Source organism: Schistocerca cancellata, chromosome 8 (genome assembly GCF_023864275.1).
Source record: "Schistocerca cancellata isolate TAMUIC-IGC-003103 chromosome 8, iqSchCanc2.1, whole genome shotgun sequence".
Taxonomy (NCBI): domain Eukaryota; kingdom Metazoa; phylum Arthropoda; class Insecta; order Orthoptera; family Acrididae; genus Schistocerca; species Schistocerca cancellata.
Genome location: NC_064633.1, coordinates 459,081,499 through 459,102,791, shown reverse-complemented (window position 1 = coordinate 459,102,791; position 21,293 = coordinate 459,081,499). Strand labels below are relative to the sequence as shown.

Below are 21,293 nucleotides of genomic sequence, written 5' to 3'. Positions count from 1 at the left end.
ACTTATGAATTAACATGTTCTACAGAACACTTCGCACAAGAGTCTTTACATGCTTGAAGAGTGACACAATATTCTATTAGTGCGAGGAACATTCTCTTTATTTTGGAAAATATGATATTACGTTTAAGGGATGGTGATTGACTTGTTACAAAGTTCTGCTTATTTTTGACACAGTCACTTTTTTATGACACAATCAGAATTGATTGTGTCAAAAATAAACAAGACTTTATACTCTGATTATTGTTGCTGATATCATCTTCAATTGTATGATTGGGGCTGCAGTGTAAACTATTGCCTGAACCTTGTACTACCATTATACACTCTTCTGTTCCAAGATCATTCTCAAGAGACCATAAATCACAAGTAATACTGCTGAGCTCTGCACTTGGCTTAAAATACTAGTTTCATGGCTATGATTTCCCTAAGAATTCTATTCCTGTTCTGCCATTCTCCACCTGAGCTTACTATCCACAGAAAGGGTACTGTCAGACTACTTCTAGATGGACTGATTTATTTGTACACTTTTCCCTGTTAACATAGGGTGAATCAATATCATGTTTCTGAAAGGTGCAGATTTTGTAGAAACTGAGTCAAAAGCTTTCTCAAAATAACTGAATCCCACAAAACTTCTTACACACTAAAAAACTCTTGAACAATCTGCCCACAGAGACAGATGTCAAATAGACACCAGTTACATTTCCAAATACATATCAGGTTTGTTTTCTGTGAAGAACTCTTTCTGTCCTGCACAACATTTATTTGATAGAAATAAGTGGTCAATGACAAACCTGTAAGTGGTCAGCATGTAACCATACAAATATATTTTAGGAAGTTTGTGCAAGCTTTTGTCAGTTGGTATGATGCAATTCACAATGTTTGTCACTAATATGTTCAGTGGCACATGTAAGTAATTAAATTACGACTATGTACTATGTGAATTGTTTGGAATCCAGAATGTAACACTGGCAATAAGCTACTGTTTGTTGACAGATCATATCATCTCTCATATTCTAATGTGTTAAATAATTAAATAAAATAAAAAAGAATTGATTTTTTAGAAACACAGAACAGCTTAGTTACATTACTAGCTTTCACTCTACGATTCTTTTTCTTGTTGAAGCTCACTCTCACACATACATAGTAGTCTCTCTCTCTCTCTCTCTCTCTCTCTCTCTCTCTCTCTCTCTCTCTCTCTCTCTCACACACACACACACACACACACACACACACACACACACACACACACACACACACACACACAGATGTCCTAACACAGCTACTTGTGGTCATTGGTTGTGTATCTGGTTTAACAAGAATAAAAGAGATAGTTGGTGAATGGTGGCAGGAAGGGCATCCAGCCACCCCTTAAAAATTAACCACACCAAATCCACATTAACCATGCCGACCCTGTGCCGAATGCAGGACAAAGGCACTATCAAAAGAAATAAGAGAGATAGTTTGAAAAGTAGTAATTTCTATATGCTCTCTTATTTGTCTCTGCTTCATGTATCACCCAAGTGAGAGGCTGCTTAAGACAGTAGACTCATATCCATAAGAATCAATTTTTGAATCTCCCTTTACCCATTTGATTAAGATTTTTAGTTTCCCTCATGCCACATTGTTCCCTTCAAATGGGATTCATTTGATTTTCTTTTCCACCTTCTCCAGTGAGCTTCTGTTCTGGCTCTAATGACAACACTGCTAACAAAACCCAAACATTAATCCTCTCAGCTTTTTTTTTCCATGCCTTTAATCAAAACTTGACTTCATCACACATAGTAAAACTTCCAATGCCTCTTACTTGTATGTCAACTATATTTCAATTTATACCCTATCTGCATTCCATGAAATGTACATCATGTGTCAATTAATTCACATCCCTTAGCATCATTGAAAAGATTGTGTTTTGCACTGTTATTTTTTAAAATTAATCCAGATTTGGTATGTCTCCTTTATACATTTCTCTGTAGTATTCTCTCTTTGTAGAATACAGTATTTTAGTGAAACTTAATGATCTGATTTTATTACAGCATCTAACTCACTTGCTAACTTAGCAAAAGGAATGTCATTGTGTAGCAGCTGGAAGAATCTATGGAACAATCATCGCACAAATAGTTCCATTGCGTGCATTGATGGTATCCGTGCTTTCAGTGCTCTGTGGGTCATTATGACCCATAAAATTCTCCAGATGTCACAGGAACCATGGGTCAATAAAGTTATTCTTCTTGAGGTATGGAACTTGTAATTATGACTATTTTGAATGTGAGTTACATTTGGTAGTATAATTATAATATATCTGATCTTAAGACAACTAACATAAAAGTAATAAGTGAGAGAAAGTCTTCAACACATGATGGATGCTAAAATATATGTCCTCATAAAGCATTAAGAAGAGTCAACACTGAATCTTAATTTATTGGAACATAGGCATCCATTTATGATTACTTAAGGGGGTAGTACGTGTGTTTTGCTTTTCATTTCAACAAACTGGAGGGTTTCACAATATTTGTGACCATGTGGTTCTACTCTTGTCTACAGCTGTTAACCAGAATTAGGTAGAGCTTTCTCCTCAGGCAGTGTGTTTGGAACTTCTACATCTACATCTACAAAAATACTCTGCAAACCACTGTGAGCAGCATGGCATAGGGAATGTCCCATTATACTAGATTTTAGGGTTTCTTCTGTGCCATTCATGTATGGAGCACAGGAAGAATGTTTGAATGCTTCTGTGCACACAGTAAATATCCTAATATTATCTTCATGATCGTTGTGTAAGCAATACATAGGGGGTTGTAGTATACCCTTAGAGTAATCATTTAAATCCGGTTCTTGAAACTTTGTTAATAGACTTTCTTGGAATAGTTTAAGTCTGTCTTCAAGAGTCTCAGTTCCTTCAGTATCTATGTGACACTCTCCCACAGATTAAACAAACCTATGACCATTCATGCTGCCCTTCTCTGTATATGTTCAATATCCCCTGTTTGTCCTATCTGATATGGGTCCCCCACACTTGACCAATGTTTTTTGATGTGTCACATGAGTAATTTGTAAGCAATCTCATTTGTGGATTGATAGCACTTCCCCAGTATTCTACCAATAACCCAAACTCTATTACCTGCTTTATCCATGACTGAACCTATATATCATTCCATTCTGTATTCTAAAAAGTGTTACACCCAGGTATCTGTGTGAGTTGGCTGATTTGAACAGTGGCTCACTGATATTATAGTCATAGACTACTACATTTTTTTTATTTTTTGAAGTACAAAATTTTACATTTCTGAAAAGTTTGAGCAAGATGACAGTCTCTGTACCAGGTTGAAATCTTATCAGAATCTGACAGAATAGTTATGTAACTGCTCTCAGATAGTACTTCATTATAGATTACTGCATCATGTGCAAAATTCTGGATTCTACTATTAATATTGTCCGCAAGGTCATTAATATACAACATGAACAGAAATAATCCCAACACACTTCCCTCTGGTGCACCCGAAGTTACTTCTACATCTGATGATGACTCTTCATCGAAGATAACATGCTGTGTTCTCCCTAACAAAAAGTCCTCAGTCCAGTCAAAAATTTCACTTGATATCCCATATGATTGTACTTTTGATAATAAGTGTAGATGCAGTACTGAGTCAAATGCTTTTAGGAAATCAAGAAACACTGCATCTACTTGGTTGCCTTGATCCAAAGCTTTCTGTATGTCATGTGAGAAAAGTGTGAGTTGGGTTTCACATGATCGATGTTCTCAGAAACCATGCAGGTTGGCATTTGAGGCGGTAATTCTGTTCAAAATAGTTCATTATGTTTGAGCTCAGATTATGTTCTAAGATTATACAGTAAATCAGTGTCAAGGATACTGGATGGTAGTTTTGTGGATCACTTCTACTACCCTTCTTATAGATGTGTGTGACCTGTATCTTTTTCCAACAACTGGGCACGGTTTTTTGATTGAGGGATCTACAATAAATTATAGTGAGAAGAGGGGATAACCAGCCACAAATTCAGTATAGAATCTGACAGGGACTCCATCAGGATCTCGAGCTTTGTTCAGTTTTAACAATTTCAGCTGTTTCTAAAAACCCCTAACACTAATACTTATTTCATTCATCTTTTCAGTGATACAAGGATTAAATTGGGGTAATTCTCCTGGGTTTTGCTTTGTAAAGGAACACTAGGAAATGGAGTTAAGCATTTCAGCTTTTGCTTTGCTACTCTGAATTTCAGTTCTTGTCTCACTCACTAGGCACTGGTCACTAACTTTGGTGCCACAAACAGCCTTTACATATGACCAGAATTGATTTGAATTTTGTGAAATGTCATTTGACAATATTCTGCTATGGCAGTCGTTGAAGGCATCACACGTTGCTTTCTTGACAGCCAAACACATTTCATTCAGCATATCTCTATCTACATGACTGCACTTTGTTTTAACCTACTAAGCAGTATTCTCTGTTTCTTTAGAAGTTTCTTTAGAGTGACTGTATAAACTGGAAGGTTTCTTCCATTATGAACTTTCTATGAGATACATATCTATCCAGTGCATGGTCAACTATTCTTTTAAACTTGAGCCATAGTTCCTCTCCATGCTCCTGGCCTGTGCTGAAAGTTTCAAGTTTCTCAAAGAGATATGACATTACTGTTTTTTTTGTCTAGTTTAATGAACATATATATATCTTTCTGCTTGGTTTAGTTGTCCTCTGTACTTTGGTAATCATTGTTCTCACAACGGCATCATGGTCACTGATGCCAGTTTCAATGTGGACATCCTCAAAGAGGTCAGGCCCGTTTGTTGCCATTAAATTCAAGATATTTCCAACATGAGTGGTGTTCCTAATTATCTGTTCTAGATAGTTTTCAGAGACAGTATTTAGTGAATTTTCACAGGATGTCTTATCATGCCCACCACTAACAAAATTATATTTTTCCCAGTTAATAGTTGGATGATTGAAGTCTCCACTGATTTCAATGCTTCAGAGGGTAACATGTGGTGTTTGGTGGAATGTGAATTTATACTTTTGTGATATGAAAATTTTCAGTGTACGTGTTGCTGCACATCAAATAACTTTCCAAAATGTGTTTTTTTCCTATGAGTTTTGTTTTCTAAAGTGCTGGGAAATCCTAAGCCACTGTATAAAACCATAACCATTCAAATGATTCATAAGTTTAACAGTTCTGAGGGAAAGTGTACTGTCACTTAATACAGAAAAAGTGTATTTTCACCCAGGAGAAAGTGTATTTTTAACCGGGAGATCCGGGAAAAATCCGGGAATTTTTTTTCCTTGTCCACGTATACACCCCGAGACAGACAGCTTGGTGCATGTCATGCCTATGTAGAACACAGCACAGGGTTTGCAGTTAAGCTTGTAGGACACATGAGCGGTTTCACATGTAGCACTGCATTTGTTGGGATAGGTGATGCTTGTGACTGGACTGAAGTAGTTGGTGGTGGTGGGAGGACGTATGGCACAGACTTTGCATCTAGATCTATTACAGGAATATGAGCCATGAGGCAAGGTGTTGGGAGCAGGCCTTGAATATGGATGGAGAAGGATATTATGTAGGTTCAGTACAAACTCGAATACCTTTGTGGGAGGGTGGGAAGGATAATGGGTCGTATATTCCTCATTTTAGGACATGACGAGAGGTAGTCTAAAACCTAGCAGAGAATGTATTTCAGTTGCTCTAGTCCTGTGTGGTACTAAGACATGAGGGAAATGTTCCTCTTTGACTGGACAGTGAGACTTTGGGAGGTAGCAGATGACTGGAGAGTAAGGCATGGGAAATCTGTTTCTGGACAGGGTTGGGAGGTTAATTATGGTCTGTGAAGGCCTCAGTGAGATTCTTAGTGTATTTTGAGAGGAGCTGCTCATCACTACAGATGTGATGGTCATGGGTGGCTACACTGTGGGGAACGGACCTCTTGATGTGGAAAGCATGGCAGCTCTTGAAGTGGAGCTATTGCTAGTGTTTGGGAGGTTCAATATGGATGGAGGTACTGGTGTAGCTATCTTTGAGGTGGAGGTGAACATTGAGGTAGGTGGCTTTTTGGGATGAGGATGACAAGGTGAAGTGAATGGGGAGATGATGTTGAGTTCTGGAGGAATGTGGGTAGGGTGCCATCACCCTCAATCCAGATCACAAAGATTTCATCAGTGAATCAGAACCAGGTGAGGGGTTTGGGATTATGTATGTTATGAAGGGTTTCTCTGATGGCCCATAAATATGTTGGCAAAGGACAAAGCCATATGGGTGTCTGTTGCTATATCTTAGATTTGTTTGTAGGTGATACTTTCAAAGGAGCCGTAATTGTGGGTGTCGATATAGTTGGGTCGTGGTGACTAGGAATGAGATTGTAGGTTTGCAATCCATCAAGGGATCTTAGGAGAGGTAGTGTTCAATAACAGCAAGGCCATGGGCATTAGGGATGTTAGTGCAAATGGAGATGGCATCAATAGTGATGAGCAGGACAACATGTGGGAAAGGAACAGGAACTGTGGAGAACTTGTGGAGGCAATGGCTTCTGTCTTTTATATAGAATGGTAGGTTGTGGGTAATAGGTTGAAGGTGTTTTTCTACAAGAACAGAGATTCTCTCAGCAGAGGCACAATAACTGGCCACAAAGGGGCATGCTGAGTAATTGGGTTTATGGATTTTAGGAATAATGTTAAAGGCAGGACTGTGGGCAGAGGTAGGGGTGAGAGAGAGAGAGAGAGAGAGAGAGAGAGAGAGAGAGAGAGAGAGAGAGAGAGAGAGAGAGAGAGAGAGAGAGAGAGAATCTGGGAAGAGGTTCTGGAATGGGCCTAAGAATTTGAGAAGAGACTGGAAATCCTGCTGTATTTGTGGATTGGGGTCACTGTAGCAGGATGAATCTGACAGCTGGTGGAATCCTTCTACCAGGTAATCCTTGTGGTTCAAAACAACAGTGATGGAGCCTTTGTCAGCAGGTAGGATTATAAGGTTGGGATAAGCTTTTAGGTGGTCAATTGCAGTTCTTTTTAGGGATGTAAGGTTAACTCATATCCCTGTAACAGACCTAGATGCAAGACTTGTCCCATCCATCCATCCACCACCACCACCACCTTCTCCAAACCAGTCATGTCACAAGCATAATCTATCCCATAAAAGGCAGGGCTACTTGTGAAACCACTGATGTGATCTACAAGCTAAGCTGCAACCATCATGATGTGTTCTACATGGGCTTGACAATCAACAAGCTGTTTGTCCACATGAATGGATACTAACAAACTGTGGCCAAGAAACAGCTGGACCACCTGGTTGCTAAGCACAGTGCCCAACACAATGTTCTTCATTTCAGTGACTGCTTCATAGCCTATGCCCTCTGGATCCTTCCTACCAACAACAGCTTTTCTGAACTGTGCAGTTGGGAACTCTCCTGCAATATATCCTACATTCCCATAACTCTCTTGGCTTCAACCTTCATTAGTCACTGTTCATCACCTATCCTATACCCTTCCCTGCTCCCACTCCAGCACACAGTCTTCTATTCCACCAATGCACCCACAGTCCTTTTCATTTCTCTCCTTTTTTGCTTCCCTCCCCTGCCCCACTGCTATTCCATCTAAACTCCCAACTGCTACTAGCTGCCCTACCCTTTTTCCACGTCATCCCCGTATCCCTGTATGCTCCCACAAGCAACACTTTACCGTCCTATACTCCTATCCTGAAATTTCTGCACCTCCCTGCTTCAGCCTCCTCATTAACCCCCACCACCCAAATTGCTTCTCTTATCATGCGCTGTCACTTGCAGTATGATCTCAGCAGGTGGAGACAGTGGCCATGTATATATGAGTAGTGTTTGCATGAACATGTGTGTATACGTTGTTTTATTCAGAAGAAGGTTTTTTGGCTGAAAGTTTAATTGTTTAGCAGTCTTCTTCTTGTGTCTCTCTGTGTCTCAGCATTTCAACTATAGGGTGAGTATCCATCAATCCTTTTCATAATATTGTCAGTTGCTAACCAAGGACTCATTAGGAGTGTGACACAGAAAGAGTAATAAACCAATTGTTCAATTTCCAAGAAAAGTAAAAAGACAAATATTTGTAGTTCCAGGAAGTGTTTTACAGTATTTTTTCTTTTTCAGTCAACACGTGACATACCAAAGATGCCACTTCTGAACAGTATGATTAATGTAGATTCATTCTTTCTGATAAGTGGGATGCTTCGTGCGATGAATTTCATGAGAGATGTGCAACAACGTGGTGGATTTTGGATTGCCACAGGAATTCTGCAGAGGCTCCTCAGGTATGTTAGTTTAATACTATCTAGCTGACACCTCTAGACACAAGAAAACACAACTGATTTGGATTATTTATTTACCATTGATCAGTTGAAGTGAAATAGGCATTTTACATCAATAGCACTTTGTTTTCTTTCAATAATACCTTAAAACTAAACTTAAAACTAAATGAGCATTATATATTCCAAATAGAACCTAGAAATGATAGGATAAACAATAAAATAATAAATAAATACAGTCAATGATGTAACATAATGAAAACCTTAAAAATTAATTTCACTTGATTTTATATTCATAAATTCAATTATATCATAAGGATTAATAAATAAGAAGTTTAATAGCTTGCTACTATAGCTAGTTATGTGAGCTGACCAAGCAGAAAATGGAAGTTTATTAAATATTTTTAAGCCATTGCTTAGATGGGAATTCCCTGTTCTTGCCATCCTGTGCTAAGGTATATCTAATTTTATTTTGCATCTGATGTTATGGTGGTGTATGTTTTCCCTTATTTTGAAATCAAAAACTACATATTGGATCAAAAAAAGCTGTAATTCGAATTTGTTTGCCTTAGAGGGGGACATCAAGTGATACCACACGACTCCCCACACCACTCTGTGTGTGGATGGTGGGGGGCAACTTAGAAATCTTCAGTGGGAACCCCCAGTTTTTAATGTCTGAGGCATTTTCTTTGTTTCGCCATAGATGATGCTGTAATTGAAGGAATAGAAATGGGTATACAATCATAATTTACAACATGCTATCAGTGGCCCTTGAATATCCAGTGCCATGTGGGACCCCACCTCCATGCTGTGAGGCTCACTCACAATGTTTTATTCCTCTGACTGGATTCCGTGGAAATATTGGAACACGTGAGGCAATACTGACCCTACGACTTATCTTAGAAGCTAGATTAAGGAAAGGCAAACTTACATTTCTAGCATTTGGAGACTTAGAGAAAGCTTTTGACAATGTTGACTGGAATAATCTCTTTCAAATTCTGAAGGTGGCAGGAGTAAAATACAGGGAGCGAAAGGCTATTTACAATTTGTACAGAAAGCAGAAGGCAGTTATAAGAGTTGAGGGACATGAAAGGGAAGCAGTGGTTGGGAAGGGAGTAAGACAGGGTTGTAGCCTCTCCCCGATGCTATTCAATCTGTACATTGAGCAAGCAGTAAAGGAAACAAAAGAAAAGTTTGGAGTAGATATTAAAATCCATGGAGAAGAAATAAAAAGTTTGAGGTTTGCCAGTGACATTGTAATTCTGTCATAGACAACAAATGACTTGGAAGAGCAATTGAACGGAATGGACAGTGTCTTGAAATGAGGGTATAAGATGAACACCAACAAAAGCAAAACGAGGATAATGGAATGTAGTCGAATTAAGTCGGGTGATGCTGCGGGAATTAGATTAGGAAATGAGACACTTAAAGTAGTAAATGAGTTTTGCTATTTGGGGAGCAAAATAACTGATGATGGTCGAAGTAGAGAGGATATAAAATGTAGACTGGCAATGTCAAGGAAAGCATTTCTGAAGAAGAGAAATTTGTTAACATCAAGTATTGATTTAAGAGTCAGGAAGTCGTTTCTGAAAGTATTTGAATGGAGTCTAGCCACATATGGAAGTGAAACATGGACGATAAATAGTTTAGACAAGAAGAGAATAGAAGCTTTCAAAATGCGGTGCTACAGAAGAATGCTGAAGATTAGATGGATAGATCACATAACTAATGAGGAGGTATTGAATAGAATTGGGGAGAAGAGGAGTTTGTGGCACAACTTGACTAGAAGAAGGGATCGGTTGGTAGGACATGTTCTAAGGCATCAAGAGATCACCAATTTAGTACTGGAGGGCAGCGTGGAGGGTAAAAATCGTAGAGGGAGACCAAGAGATGAATACACTAAGCAGATTCAGAAGGATTTAGGCTGCAGTATGTATGGGGAGATGAAGAAGCTTGCACAGGATAGAGTAGCATGGAGAGCTGCATCAAACCAGTCTCAGGACTGAAGACCACAACAACAACAACAACAACAACAACATATTGAACAGAGGACTACTTAACACACCAGTGTGGCCATGGCTCAAGGCAAAGGCTCTTCTACTTTTCCAGTTAGACTAAGTCTTCAAACACACTACTTTTCAAGTGACTATACACTAGAGAGAAGCATATCTGTGGGAATGACAGTACAGGCATTTCTGATGCAGTCGACCATGTCTATATGGCCTTTTGGTACTCACTGGTACATCTTACTTTTTAAATATTCCCACAGAAAGAAATCTGAGGACATCAAATCTGGTGTGCTGTTGGGCCAATAAATAAGGCGACCTCTGCTGATTCACCAACCAGTGTAAACTTCATCTAATACCTCTCATGCATCAATTGCATAATGTGCTGTGCATCTATCATCCTAAGACCACATACACTGCTGAACATCCAGGGCAACATCCTGCAGTAGTACCAGTAGTATCTGTTCCAAAACTATTTGATATTTGCATCTACTCAATGTACCATTGATAAAATATAGACTAATGAGTTTGTTTCCCATGATGCCACACAATACGTTAGCTGACCAAACATGTTGATAGACTGCATGCCATAATCAGTGGGGTTGCCTACACTCCAGTAATCCATGTTATGCCAGTTAACACTACCATGTTTTGTGTATGAAGACTCACTGGAAAATAGTACCTCAACAAAGAATGTGGGGGTCATTTGCATTTGTTGACATGCCCATTTACAAAGTACTACCCGGTTATAGAAATTGGCGACATGAATTCTTGATGCAGTGACACATGGTATGGATGATACTTATGACAATACTACCTACTGACAATATGTGACAATACTACCTAAGGACATACCAGAACTGCACTGTAATTTCTGGGAGCTTATATATGTATTGTGGTACACTGCCACGAGTACAGATATTTCATTAGCTTCTCCTGTAACATGTTTGCTTCATTTCCTTTTGCCAGTCTGTACGCTGCCATCAGGCATAAAGGCTTCCACTACCATGTAAAAGAGTGAATGAGAGTGAGCTTTCTGTGGAAAATGCTCATCATACAAGGCAACGACAGCCTCACATTTCTCCTACATTCTCCATAAATCAGGATCATTTCAATTTTTTCTTCTGTGGTTGCAACATTCATCATCCACTTGCATGTCTGTTCTCCTAATGATAGGTAGGTTTGAAAGCAATAATCACTGAACAAGTGTTGTAATGTTTAGAGTTCCTGTCTGTTCTATGTCTGTGTAATACATGAGCTCTGGTGGCAGTGTACTGCCAGTTGTGATACATCATTGTTTGCTACATGGACATGGTGGCATGTTGAGTAGTTCCCTGTTTCATATGTTGGAAGAATACAACATTGCGAATGAGGTTTCCAATTAGAAGTTACGAAATACTGACTTATCCCACTCTTGCAGCATGGAGGTGGGGTTCCGTGTGCCATTGGATATTCAAGGGCTTCTCAGAAGCATGTTGTAAATTATGATTGTGTAACCATTTCTGTTCCTCTGATTACAATGCCATCTGCGGAAAAACAAAGAAAATGCTTCAGACAAAACAGGTGTAGATTTTGCTGTAAAAGGAAAAAAAGTAGACTTTGAGCTGCATGAATAGTGGCCAGCAGTGCTCTAATCTACCAGCATTGGTCATTACCAGTACCACATTCTTCTGAATTATTAGAATTCCACTGATGTGAGGATAATGCCCCCATATCAGCAGGCCATACCCTACATGTGACTGAAGAGTCCAAAATAAATTACTCTTAAATGTTCTTTTGTTATTAAGCCTCTCAGTTTCTGCATTATATAGGTAGCTTAAGATAATGTTGTACCGATATGGTTGATGTGTGTTTCCCAAATTAACTTAGAGTTTGTATGAATTCCTAGAATTTTAACTGCTTTCAACTGTAGCTCTTTTGAAAATCCTAGTATAATCTACTGGTTATCGGAGTTGTGAAGCAGTATATTTGGTAAGAACCAATTTAGTGCGGTTTCCCTGCCATCTTGCATCATATCTTGCAGAACTAATGTTTTCTCATGCTGAGCTAGTAAAGTCATTTCATCAGCATAACAAATAACAAAGTTATGAATATAATAGAGGGAAACATTCCACGTGGGAAAAATATATCTAAAAACAAAGATGATGAGACTTACCAAACAAAAGCGCTGGCAGGTCGATAGACACACAAACAAACACAAACATACACACAAAATTCAAGCTTTCGCAACAAACAGTTGCTTCGTCAGGAAAGAGGGAAGGAGAGGGAAAGACGAAAGGATGTGGGTTTTAAGGGAGAGGGTAAGGAGTCATTCCAATCCTGGTAGCGGAAAGACTTACCTTAGGGGGAAAAAAGGACAGGTATACACTCGCGCGCACACACACACACACACACACATATCCATCCGCACATACACAGACACAAGCAGACATTTGTCTGTTCTGGTATCACCAGGAATGATCAGCTGTTATTGTGTTTGTCATGAATATTGGTTCCTCCTTCAGCAAATTGCCTGTACCATTATCAGACCATACTGTCACTGATAATGTTGTGTTCATATACGTGACACAATTGGTGGTGGATCTCTGCTGGAGACTACTTCTGAGCATGCAAAAATTGGGTAAGTGCATGAACTTTGCAGTTGGCAAGAGATAGTATCAGAGCAGCCATATTATTGTAGTACTGTGTGAGAACTATTGCTGTCAGAAGACTGAACTGCACTGCATTATTCCCACATAACTCCTCTCTACTCCTGCGCATGCATATTCCTATCTGCTCATGCCGTCTCTATTGGAACTTACTTTCTGGTTGTACCTCATAAATTTACCATGTTCATTCAGCTTGATAGGTATTTGACAATACAAGTTTTGTAAAAAATGTTTCTCACACACAAATAACACAATAACTTTTAATATCAGAAGATGTTCTAATGCTCTATATGAGTGACAACTTTCAGTGATACAGGAATGTAGTTGCAGGCATTATTGCTGTCCATTTTATTTTCACTCACTGACATAATGTGTTCCATATTTTTAATTTTTAAGGAAAGCCTTGAGGAATGTGGAATGAGTCAAGTTATACATTTACAGAAGCAACCATTTCATGGTATTTCTATAAAGTATAAAAAAGCTGAAACCTCCTAGCAAATTAAAATTGTATAATAGACCAAGATTTGAATCTGAAACTTGCCTTTGTGCTAAGAACTAATTATGTTTAGTGCTAAGCTGCTCACAACGAGAATCATAGGAATAATGCCTAGATTAAAGATTGAACAAGACTCAGAACTTGCCAGCTTCCAGATGAATCTTTTTTCTTCTTGAGCTATGGAGTGCATGGCCCCCACCCCACACACATTATGTATGGCTACATTGTCCCAGTTGAATACAATGAGCCAGCTCTGCAGTTCGACCTCAATGAGGAGTTGTAGGTGAGGGAAGACAGAAGGCAAGGAACAGGAGGATAGTTTAGGGAAGGATGGCTTATGACCATGAAGGGGAGGCTGCAGAAACACAGGATGGGAAATGTGGTACTGGTGAACTTGTTTTTACCACAGGCATGCAGAGCTGTGCGCTGTGCCTGATAATATGCAGGAGTAGTTCAGGAGAAAGAGATGGTTCAAGGGAAGGGCAAGTGTGGCTAGAGGCTTTGGGTGCAGGGTAAGTGAGTTAGGGTCTCTGTGACAGGGTGGGGGTGGGGGGTTGTGAGTGTAGATAGAGGCTAGCAGAGAGGCCTTAGCACACCCCTTTCAAATAAGACAATAGTCTTCATCGTCCACATTCTCTCTGGGATGAATATTGTCCCAAAATCCCAGAAACTGGAGCCTAGCCCTAAAGCTAACAAGAATAGAACACAGTGAGATAAATGTAAACACATAAACAATGTCTACTGCAAAAACTTGCTGCTACAAAATCTCCTTATACTCTACTTGTCCATCTTTCATCTTTTTTAAATCAGTTCCCAGTGCTACCAATAATATTACATTTTTTCAGCACTGCATCTTAACATAAACTTTTTTCAAATATTCTTCCTTGAAGAAAAAGAATAACAAAACTTCTGTATATAATAAAAGAACCATGACTGTGCAGTGTCTTCAAGCTCATCTTAGTATCATAAACTCGTGTGTCTATGCCACTCACCCATTCTTCATGAAAATGAAGTGAAAAGATGTTACAGAATCAATTCTTATGAAAATACATTAACTTCATAACATACTATAATTCAAAACATATTACAGTCTGACATTACCTGTGACTGTGCATGTAGTAGAAGTAAGAATGCCAGTTCCCACATTACAGCTTTACCAGAATAAATACTTTTATGATGTGTGCTACACTCTCCCAGTAGATAATGCCATAAACATTATTGTGTGATAATATGCTAAGTATGCCAGAAACCTTAGCTGCATAATGAGAGAGATTTTGAAATTCAAAGCAACTGAAATTGAGCTGTTCGAATAATTTATCGACATACATTGTAACATTGTTATTCATCTTGATGAAGAGAAACTTTACACATAGACTTCCATTTAATGTGTACCCACTGATATTTTCTTCTGGGACCTGTAAGTAATTTTTATTAGTCTCATAAGCCATAACATAAGTTTTTCAGGAGTTAAACTGCTGCCTATGAAGAAGTTTTAAGCCTGTTACACTATTCTAGTGGCTCTGTCTGGTATGGGTGCATTTGGGTTCTTTATCAGTATAATTGTGCTATCAGCAAACATCACATGTTATGAAGAGCCCTCAAATAGCTTTGATAAATCGTTTATGCGGGGTCACGAATAGGAGTATACCAAGTAATGAGCATTGTAGGATACCATATTTATTTCAATGATTCCCCATTCTGAATTAAGTTTTATTATTGTGGTAACATTTATTAATGTGATCATATGTTTTATGTTGTTAAGATATGACTCCATCTATGCATTTTATTAATAAAATTTTCTGACCTACACAAACAAGGTCACATAAAATTCCAAAATGGCAATTTTTCATCTTGACTTAAACCAGAACTGAGTTTGAGGGATCATATGTTGCTCTATACTGATCATTTTTAAATGTATTGTGAGAGAAGAAATGGTTTGGTATATTGTTGTAAGCTACATCTCAAACATTTATGAGAACATGGGAAAGGTAGATGGGTTCATTATTAAAGGTGATTTGCTTATCTCCGTCTTTATAAATTAGTTAATGATTCTAATTATGTCCCTATTTGTTTCCCTTTATTATAGCATTTTATATCTTCTGACCTTTGTTGGTATCTTTTCTTTTGCTTAGTTGCCCCTTCTGTACTACTTGCTTCACTTGAATTTTTGCTTTGTGACCTTCCATCTTTGTCATCTGTGCTTCTTGTTTCTGTCTCATCTATTTCCTTTTTGCACTTCTAAACTCTTGACTTTTTAACCTATCCTTACCTGTTTATTGAGAGTTGACTGTTGAAAGTAAAGGGTTTTCTGTAAGTTGCCAATGGCAGTCATTTGGAAAGATAGCCATTAGCCTTTTTTTAAAAAAAATAATATGCCCCACCCATCATTATTACCATTTAAAGATTTGATTTTTAGAAAGATAGCCATTAGCCTCTCTTTAAATAATATGCCTCACTCATCATTATTGCCATGAAAGATTTGATCTAAATTTTATGTGATCTTATACCTTACACTGAAACTTTTTAAATTCAGGAAATGTAAAGTTTTTTGCATTGTTAGTAAACTTATAGAATGTTGTAATATTCATCACCAGGTTAACACCAGCATATGCAGTGGTGCTTGCAGTATATGCATGTCTGTTACCATATTTTGGTTCTGGGCCTGAGTGGAATACTCAAGTCGGTTACAACTCAAAAATGTGTAAACAACACTGGATGTTCAATATAATGTATGTTAATAACTACATAAACTATGAAAATATGGTAAGTAGACATTAAATTTAAAAATGCCTTTATTAGAAACTATGTATAATATTGGTTCTGTTTAAAAGTAAATTTAAAAGAAATTCTTCTGACTAAAAGAAACATTACCTATCTACAGTGTTTTAAAACTGACTAGTCTAATAATGATTTGTTGACTGCAGATGTCAAATTACTGGAGGAAAGGATTATTAACCAAACTTAGCTTAGGCTTTTTTTTTCACTTCACACAGTATACATTGGCAAATATTCTCTCTACTATATGTTCACACACTCAGTCAAAAATGAATTTTCATCTTTACTGTCAATTAGAAGCAGTAATGATGAAGAATATATAAAATTTAGGTTATCCAAGGGTACTCAGAGAGGAACAGAAACAGCAGAAATGTGTTTATCATCATGATCAATGAGGAAGCAAGCCTTGCATAGACTTTAAGTGATTCCAGTGTTTGAATCAAATGTATATCCACTTGATTGGAGTGAAATGATAAAATGCAGTATACGAGTCTCACCTGACAACTTTAAGGCATCTGATCTGTATGAGTCTGCATTTTATTTCAGTCAGTGTCATCCCCTGGAAAGTATCCATTTATATTAGCTATTTTCCTTAAATTGCCCTTACCAGTTACAGGTTCAAATGGTGATGAGAGAAGTTCCTGCAAGATAATTCTAACACTGAAAACTGCTGTGAGGGCTGTGCTCGATCTATACCCTGCGCCCCGTTATTGTTATTAATGTTACCAATACCAGTCACCACCTTTCCAAGGCCTCAACTAATGTATATCTTACCCTTTCAGCCTACCTAGGGAAATCAACTTGAATTAATTTTGCTCTAACAGCGAGACAGAGAGGAATTTTCAGTAGGGCATAACTAAAAAGAGTAGATATATTTGTGTCTTCACTTAGACAGCCAGGTAACCTGGGAACATCACACAAGGTGGATTCAGGTACTATTGCGTTAACAGTACTTACCACGTGATGGGATAATGTAGCATGTAGTAACAACACAGTTACCTATAATGTGCTCTTTATTCAATAACTGATACAGGCTGAATATGTCGACTTAGTTCACAGCAGGCATAAAGCACACTGATAGTTCCTCAGAGGTTCCACATAGGCCACTGTCACTAATCAGAGTGCTTTTTCTCTGCAGCAGCCATTTTCACAGATAGTGTCCCCATATCCCCATACTTCCTTGCATTGTTGACCAGAATGTTTTTTTTTTTCATAAATTGTTTAATGTGAGTGCAGAGCATGTGGGGGGGGGGGGGAGAAGGTGGGGAGCAACACTGTTGTGATCATCTTCATACCTGTGCGCATAACCAACCACGCCATGGCTGGCTGCAGAGCAGGGCATAGTTGAACCATTTCTTGCTGAACACAGGGGAAGGGCATGCTGATGATGATCCAGATCCATGGCTTATAGATGGTATTCATTGAGGTGATATGGAGATCAGCAATGTTAGCCATATTGAGATTGATTGATGATGATCGTCAATGGTGCGGGCCTAGAAAGTGGGCCTGGCAATGTGGCAGGGGTGTTGAAGTCAGAATCCGCAGGACTGGTCGCAGGCCACTGTGAAGTCCTGGGGGCCATTATGAGGAAGTCCTCAGGTGATATTCATAGAGTGATTGCAGCTGTGTCCACATTGCTCAGGGTTTCACAACTCTGAGAGAAATCTTTGATGATGACGTAGACTTAAACAATGAATTAAATTTGCACTAGTGCCATGATTTGAACTCATGTGTCCTGCTTACTAGGCAGATGTGATATCCATTGCACCACTTTGGCAATCTGACTACCACAATTGACAGTGTGGTCCAACGGATATTGCATCTGCCTAATAAGCAGCAGCCTTGGGTTAGAATCCCAGCACTGGTACAAATTTTAATTCACTGCTTCAGCCTACATCATTATTGTAGATAAAGGTGAGGCTCAATATGTCTTAGGAACATAAACTGTGTATAATTAATATGAGAGAAATGCTGCATGATAAATTTGTTCTCAATTTAATGTCCCTCCTGCCATCCCTCAACCACAAGGAAACTGGTTAGGTTGACCTGAATGTTGTCTGCCAGTAAGTGCTGCTCATCTAGTTTGAACTTGAAGGTGTTGTCACTGTTTGAGCTGGGTGACATGTCATTGAGCTGTAAAGGGTCCTGAGGAACCGCATTGGTCACAGAATGGTTTGTACATTGTAAGTATGGGTAATATAAAGCTGGTTTTAATCAATTGACCATCACAGTGGTACACTTACCCTGAGGCAATACGTTGAAAGTGTCACTATCTTGTCTGATGACTATAGGGCTAGTTTAAGCAGTCATAGTGCCGGGCAGATAGTGTCAGCATGGAGCATGGCATTGTCTCATTGTGCTAGTGCCTAATGGACAAAAACTTTCTGAGAACTGAGAAGCTGTGGAGACATTATGAGCTGTGTGATGTGTTGTTTGACTTATGTGATGAGGGCAGAGAATTCTGAGGTCTCTCTTGGTGGTCCTTGTAGCAGGAGTTGCATACATCTAATAGCACCCAAGGTAATGCTTTCATCCAACAACAGATATGACACATATGGATAGCCTTAAGTACTCTGTACCATCATTTCATGAGGCTGTTGCTTTGTGAATGTCAGATGCTGTGCAATAATACTGTACACGGCAGAGGTTACATAGTTCGTTAAATAGGTCTGATTAAACTATCATCCTTGGTCAGTGATTATAAAGATCGGGTAGTTAAAACATGATATCCATGTATTGACAGATGCTGTTGCTGTCATCTCTGCCATGTCTCTGAGGAAAATGGCTTCCACCCAATTCATCACACTGTCAATGACAGAGAGTATGTGTCGATAGCCTACAGACTTGGGAAGAGGTCCTACCAGGTCAAGGTGGACATATTGAAATCGATCTTTTGAAATCTTGAAATGACTGAGGAGTGGCTGTGCATGATCACATACTTTGCAGCATTGCAAGCCATGCACATACATGTCCAGTCCTGGCATCCTTTTCAGCAGTAGACCATGTGGACCAGTCTGTGATGAGTCATCTCAATGGGCATATGCGATCTTCCCCATTGATGTGGGCATGAGAGGTCAAATTTCATTTTGTGAAACATCACATGATACTTGCTTGCTGGATTCTTTACATAAGTTGGTTGTAGGATCTTGAAGGAGGTCCATAATTTGCCAGTCTTGGAACTGCATCTCTGCCAATATGTCATAGACTCATAGTCAACCTTTGTGGAGAGAGCATTCACTCCCAATATATAGTTTGTGACAATGTTGTCCACTCCATAGAAATGTCTGACATCATTTGTGAACTGAACTATACAGGGTGGTCCATTTATAGTGACTGGGCCAAATATCTCACAAAATATACATGAAAAAACTACAAAGAACGAAACTCAACTAGCTTGAAGGGGGAAACCAGATGGCGCTATGGTTGGCCCGTTAGATGGCACTGCCATAGGTCAAACGGATATCAACTGCATTTTTTAAATAGGAACCTCCATTTTTTATTACATATTCGTGTAGTATGTAAAGAAATATGAATGTTTTAGTTGGACCACTTTCTTCGTTTTGTGGTAGATGGTGCTGTAATAGTCACAAACGTATAAGTACGTGGTATCACGTAACATTCCGCCAGTGCAGACGGTATTTGCTTCGTAATACCCGTGTTAAAATGGACCGTTTACCAATTGCAGAAAAGGTCGATATCGTGTTGATGTATGGCTATTGTGATCAAAATGCCCAACGGGCGTGTGCCACATATGCTGCTCGATATACTGGATGATGACACCCAAGTGTCTGGACCGCTCGATGGATAGTTAAGTTATTTAAGAAACAGGAAGTATTCAGACTCATGTGAAATGTGAACCACGACCTGCAACAAATGATGATGCCCAAGTAGGTGTTTTAGCTGCTGTCATGGCTAATCCTTACATCAGTAGCAGACAAACTGCGCGAGAATCGGGAATCTCAAAAACGTCAGTGTTGAGAATAGTACATCAACATCGATTGCACCCGTACCATATTTCTATGCACCGGGAATTGCATGGCGATGACTTTGAATGTCGTGTACAGTTCTGCCACTGGGCACAAGAGAAATTACGGGACGATGACAGATTTTTTGTACGCGTTCTATTTAGCGACGAAGCGTCATTCACCAACAGCGGTAATGTAAACCAGCATAATATGCACTATTGGGCAACAGAATATCCACGATGGCTGCGACAAGTGGAACATTAGCGACCTTGGTGGGTTAATGTATGGTGTGGCATTAGAGGAGGAAAGATAATTGGCCCCCATTTTATCGATGGCAATCTAAATGCTGCAATGTATGCTGATTTCCTACGTAATGTTCTACCAATGTTACTACAAGATGTTTCACTGCATGATAGAATGGCAATGTACTTCCAACATGTTGGATGTCTGGCACATAGCTTGCGTGCAGTTGAAGCAGTATTGAATAGCATATTTCATGACAGGTGGATTGGTTGTCGAAGCATCATACCATGGCCCGCACTTTCACCAGATCTGACATCCCCGGATTTCTTTCTGTGGGGAAAGTTGAAGGATATTTGCTATCATGATCCACCGACAACACCTGACAACATGCATCAGCACATTGTCAATGCATGTGCGAACATTACGGAAGGCGAACTACTCCCTATTGAGAGGAATGTTACACCTATTGCCAAATGCATTGAGGTTGACGGACATCATTTTGAGCATTTATTGCATTAATGAGGTATTTACAGGTAATCGCATTGTGACAGCATGCATTCTCAGAAATGATAAGTTCACAAAGGTACATGTAACACATTGGAACAACCGAAATAAGATGTTCAAATGTACTTACGTTCTGTATTTTAATTTAAAAAACCTACCTTTTACCAGCTGTTCATCTAAAATTGTGAGCTATATGTTTGTGGCTATTACAGTGCCATCTATGACAAAGAGGAAAAAGTGGTCCAACTAAAACATTCATATTTCTATACATACTACACGAATATCCAGTAAAAAATGGGGGTTCCTATTTAAAAAAAAACACGTTGATATCCATCTGGTTTCCTCCTTCAAGCTAGACAAGTTTCGTTCTTTGTAGTTTTTTCGTTTGACT

General features: G+C 38.9%; 1 protein-coding gene across 1 annotated transcript in view; it reads left to right on the top strand.

Moving 5' to 3' along the window:
* Positions 1–2,116: 2,116 nt before the first annotated feature.
* Positions 2,117–21,293, top strand: part of LOC126094703 (O-acyltransferase like protein-like) — an 88,296-nt gene continuing 69,119 nt past the window's right edge. The window contains exons 1-3 of the mRNA XM_049909230.1: positions 2,117–2,230; positions 8,111–8,271; positions 16,010–16,178. Coding sequence (XP_049765187.1) covers positions 2,168–2,230; positions 8,111–8,271; positions 16,010–16,178 — 393 coding nt within the window. The 5' untranslated portion in view covers positions 2,117–2,167. The remainder of the gene's footprint in view (positions 2,231–8,110; positions 8,272–16,009; positions 16,179–21,293) is intronic.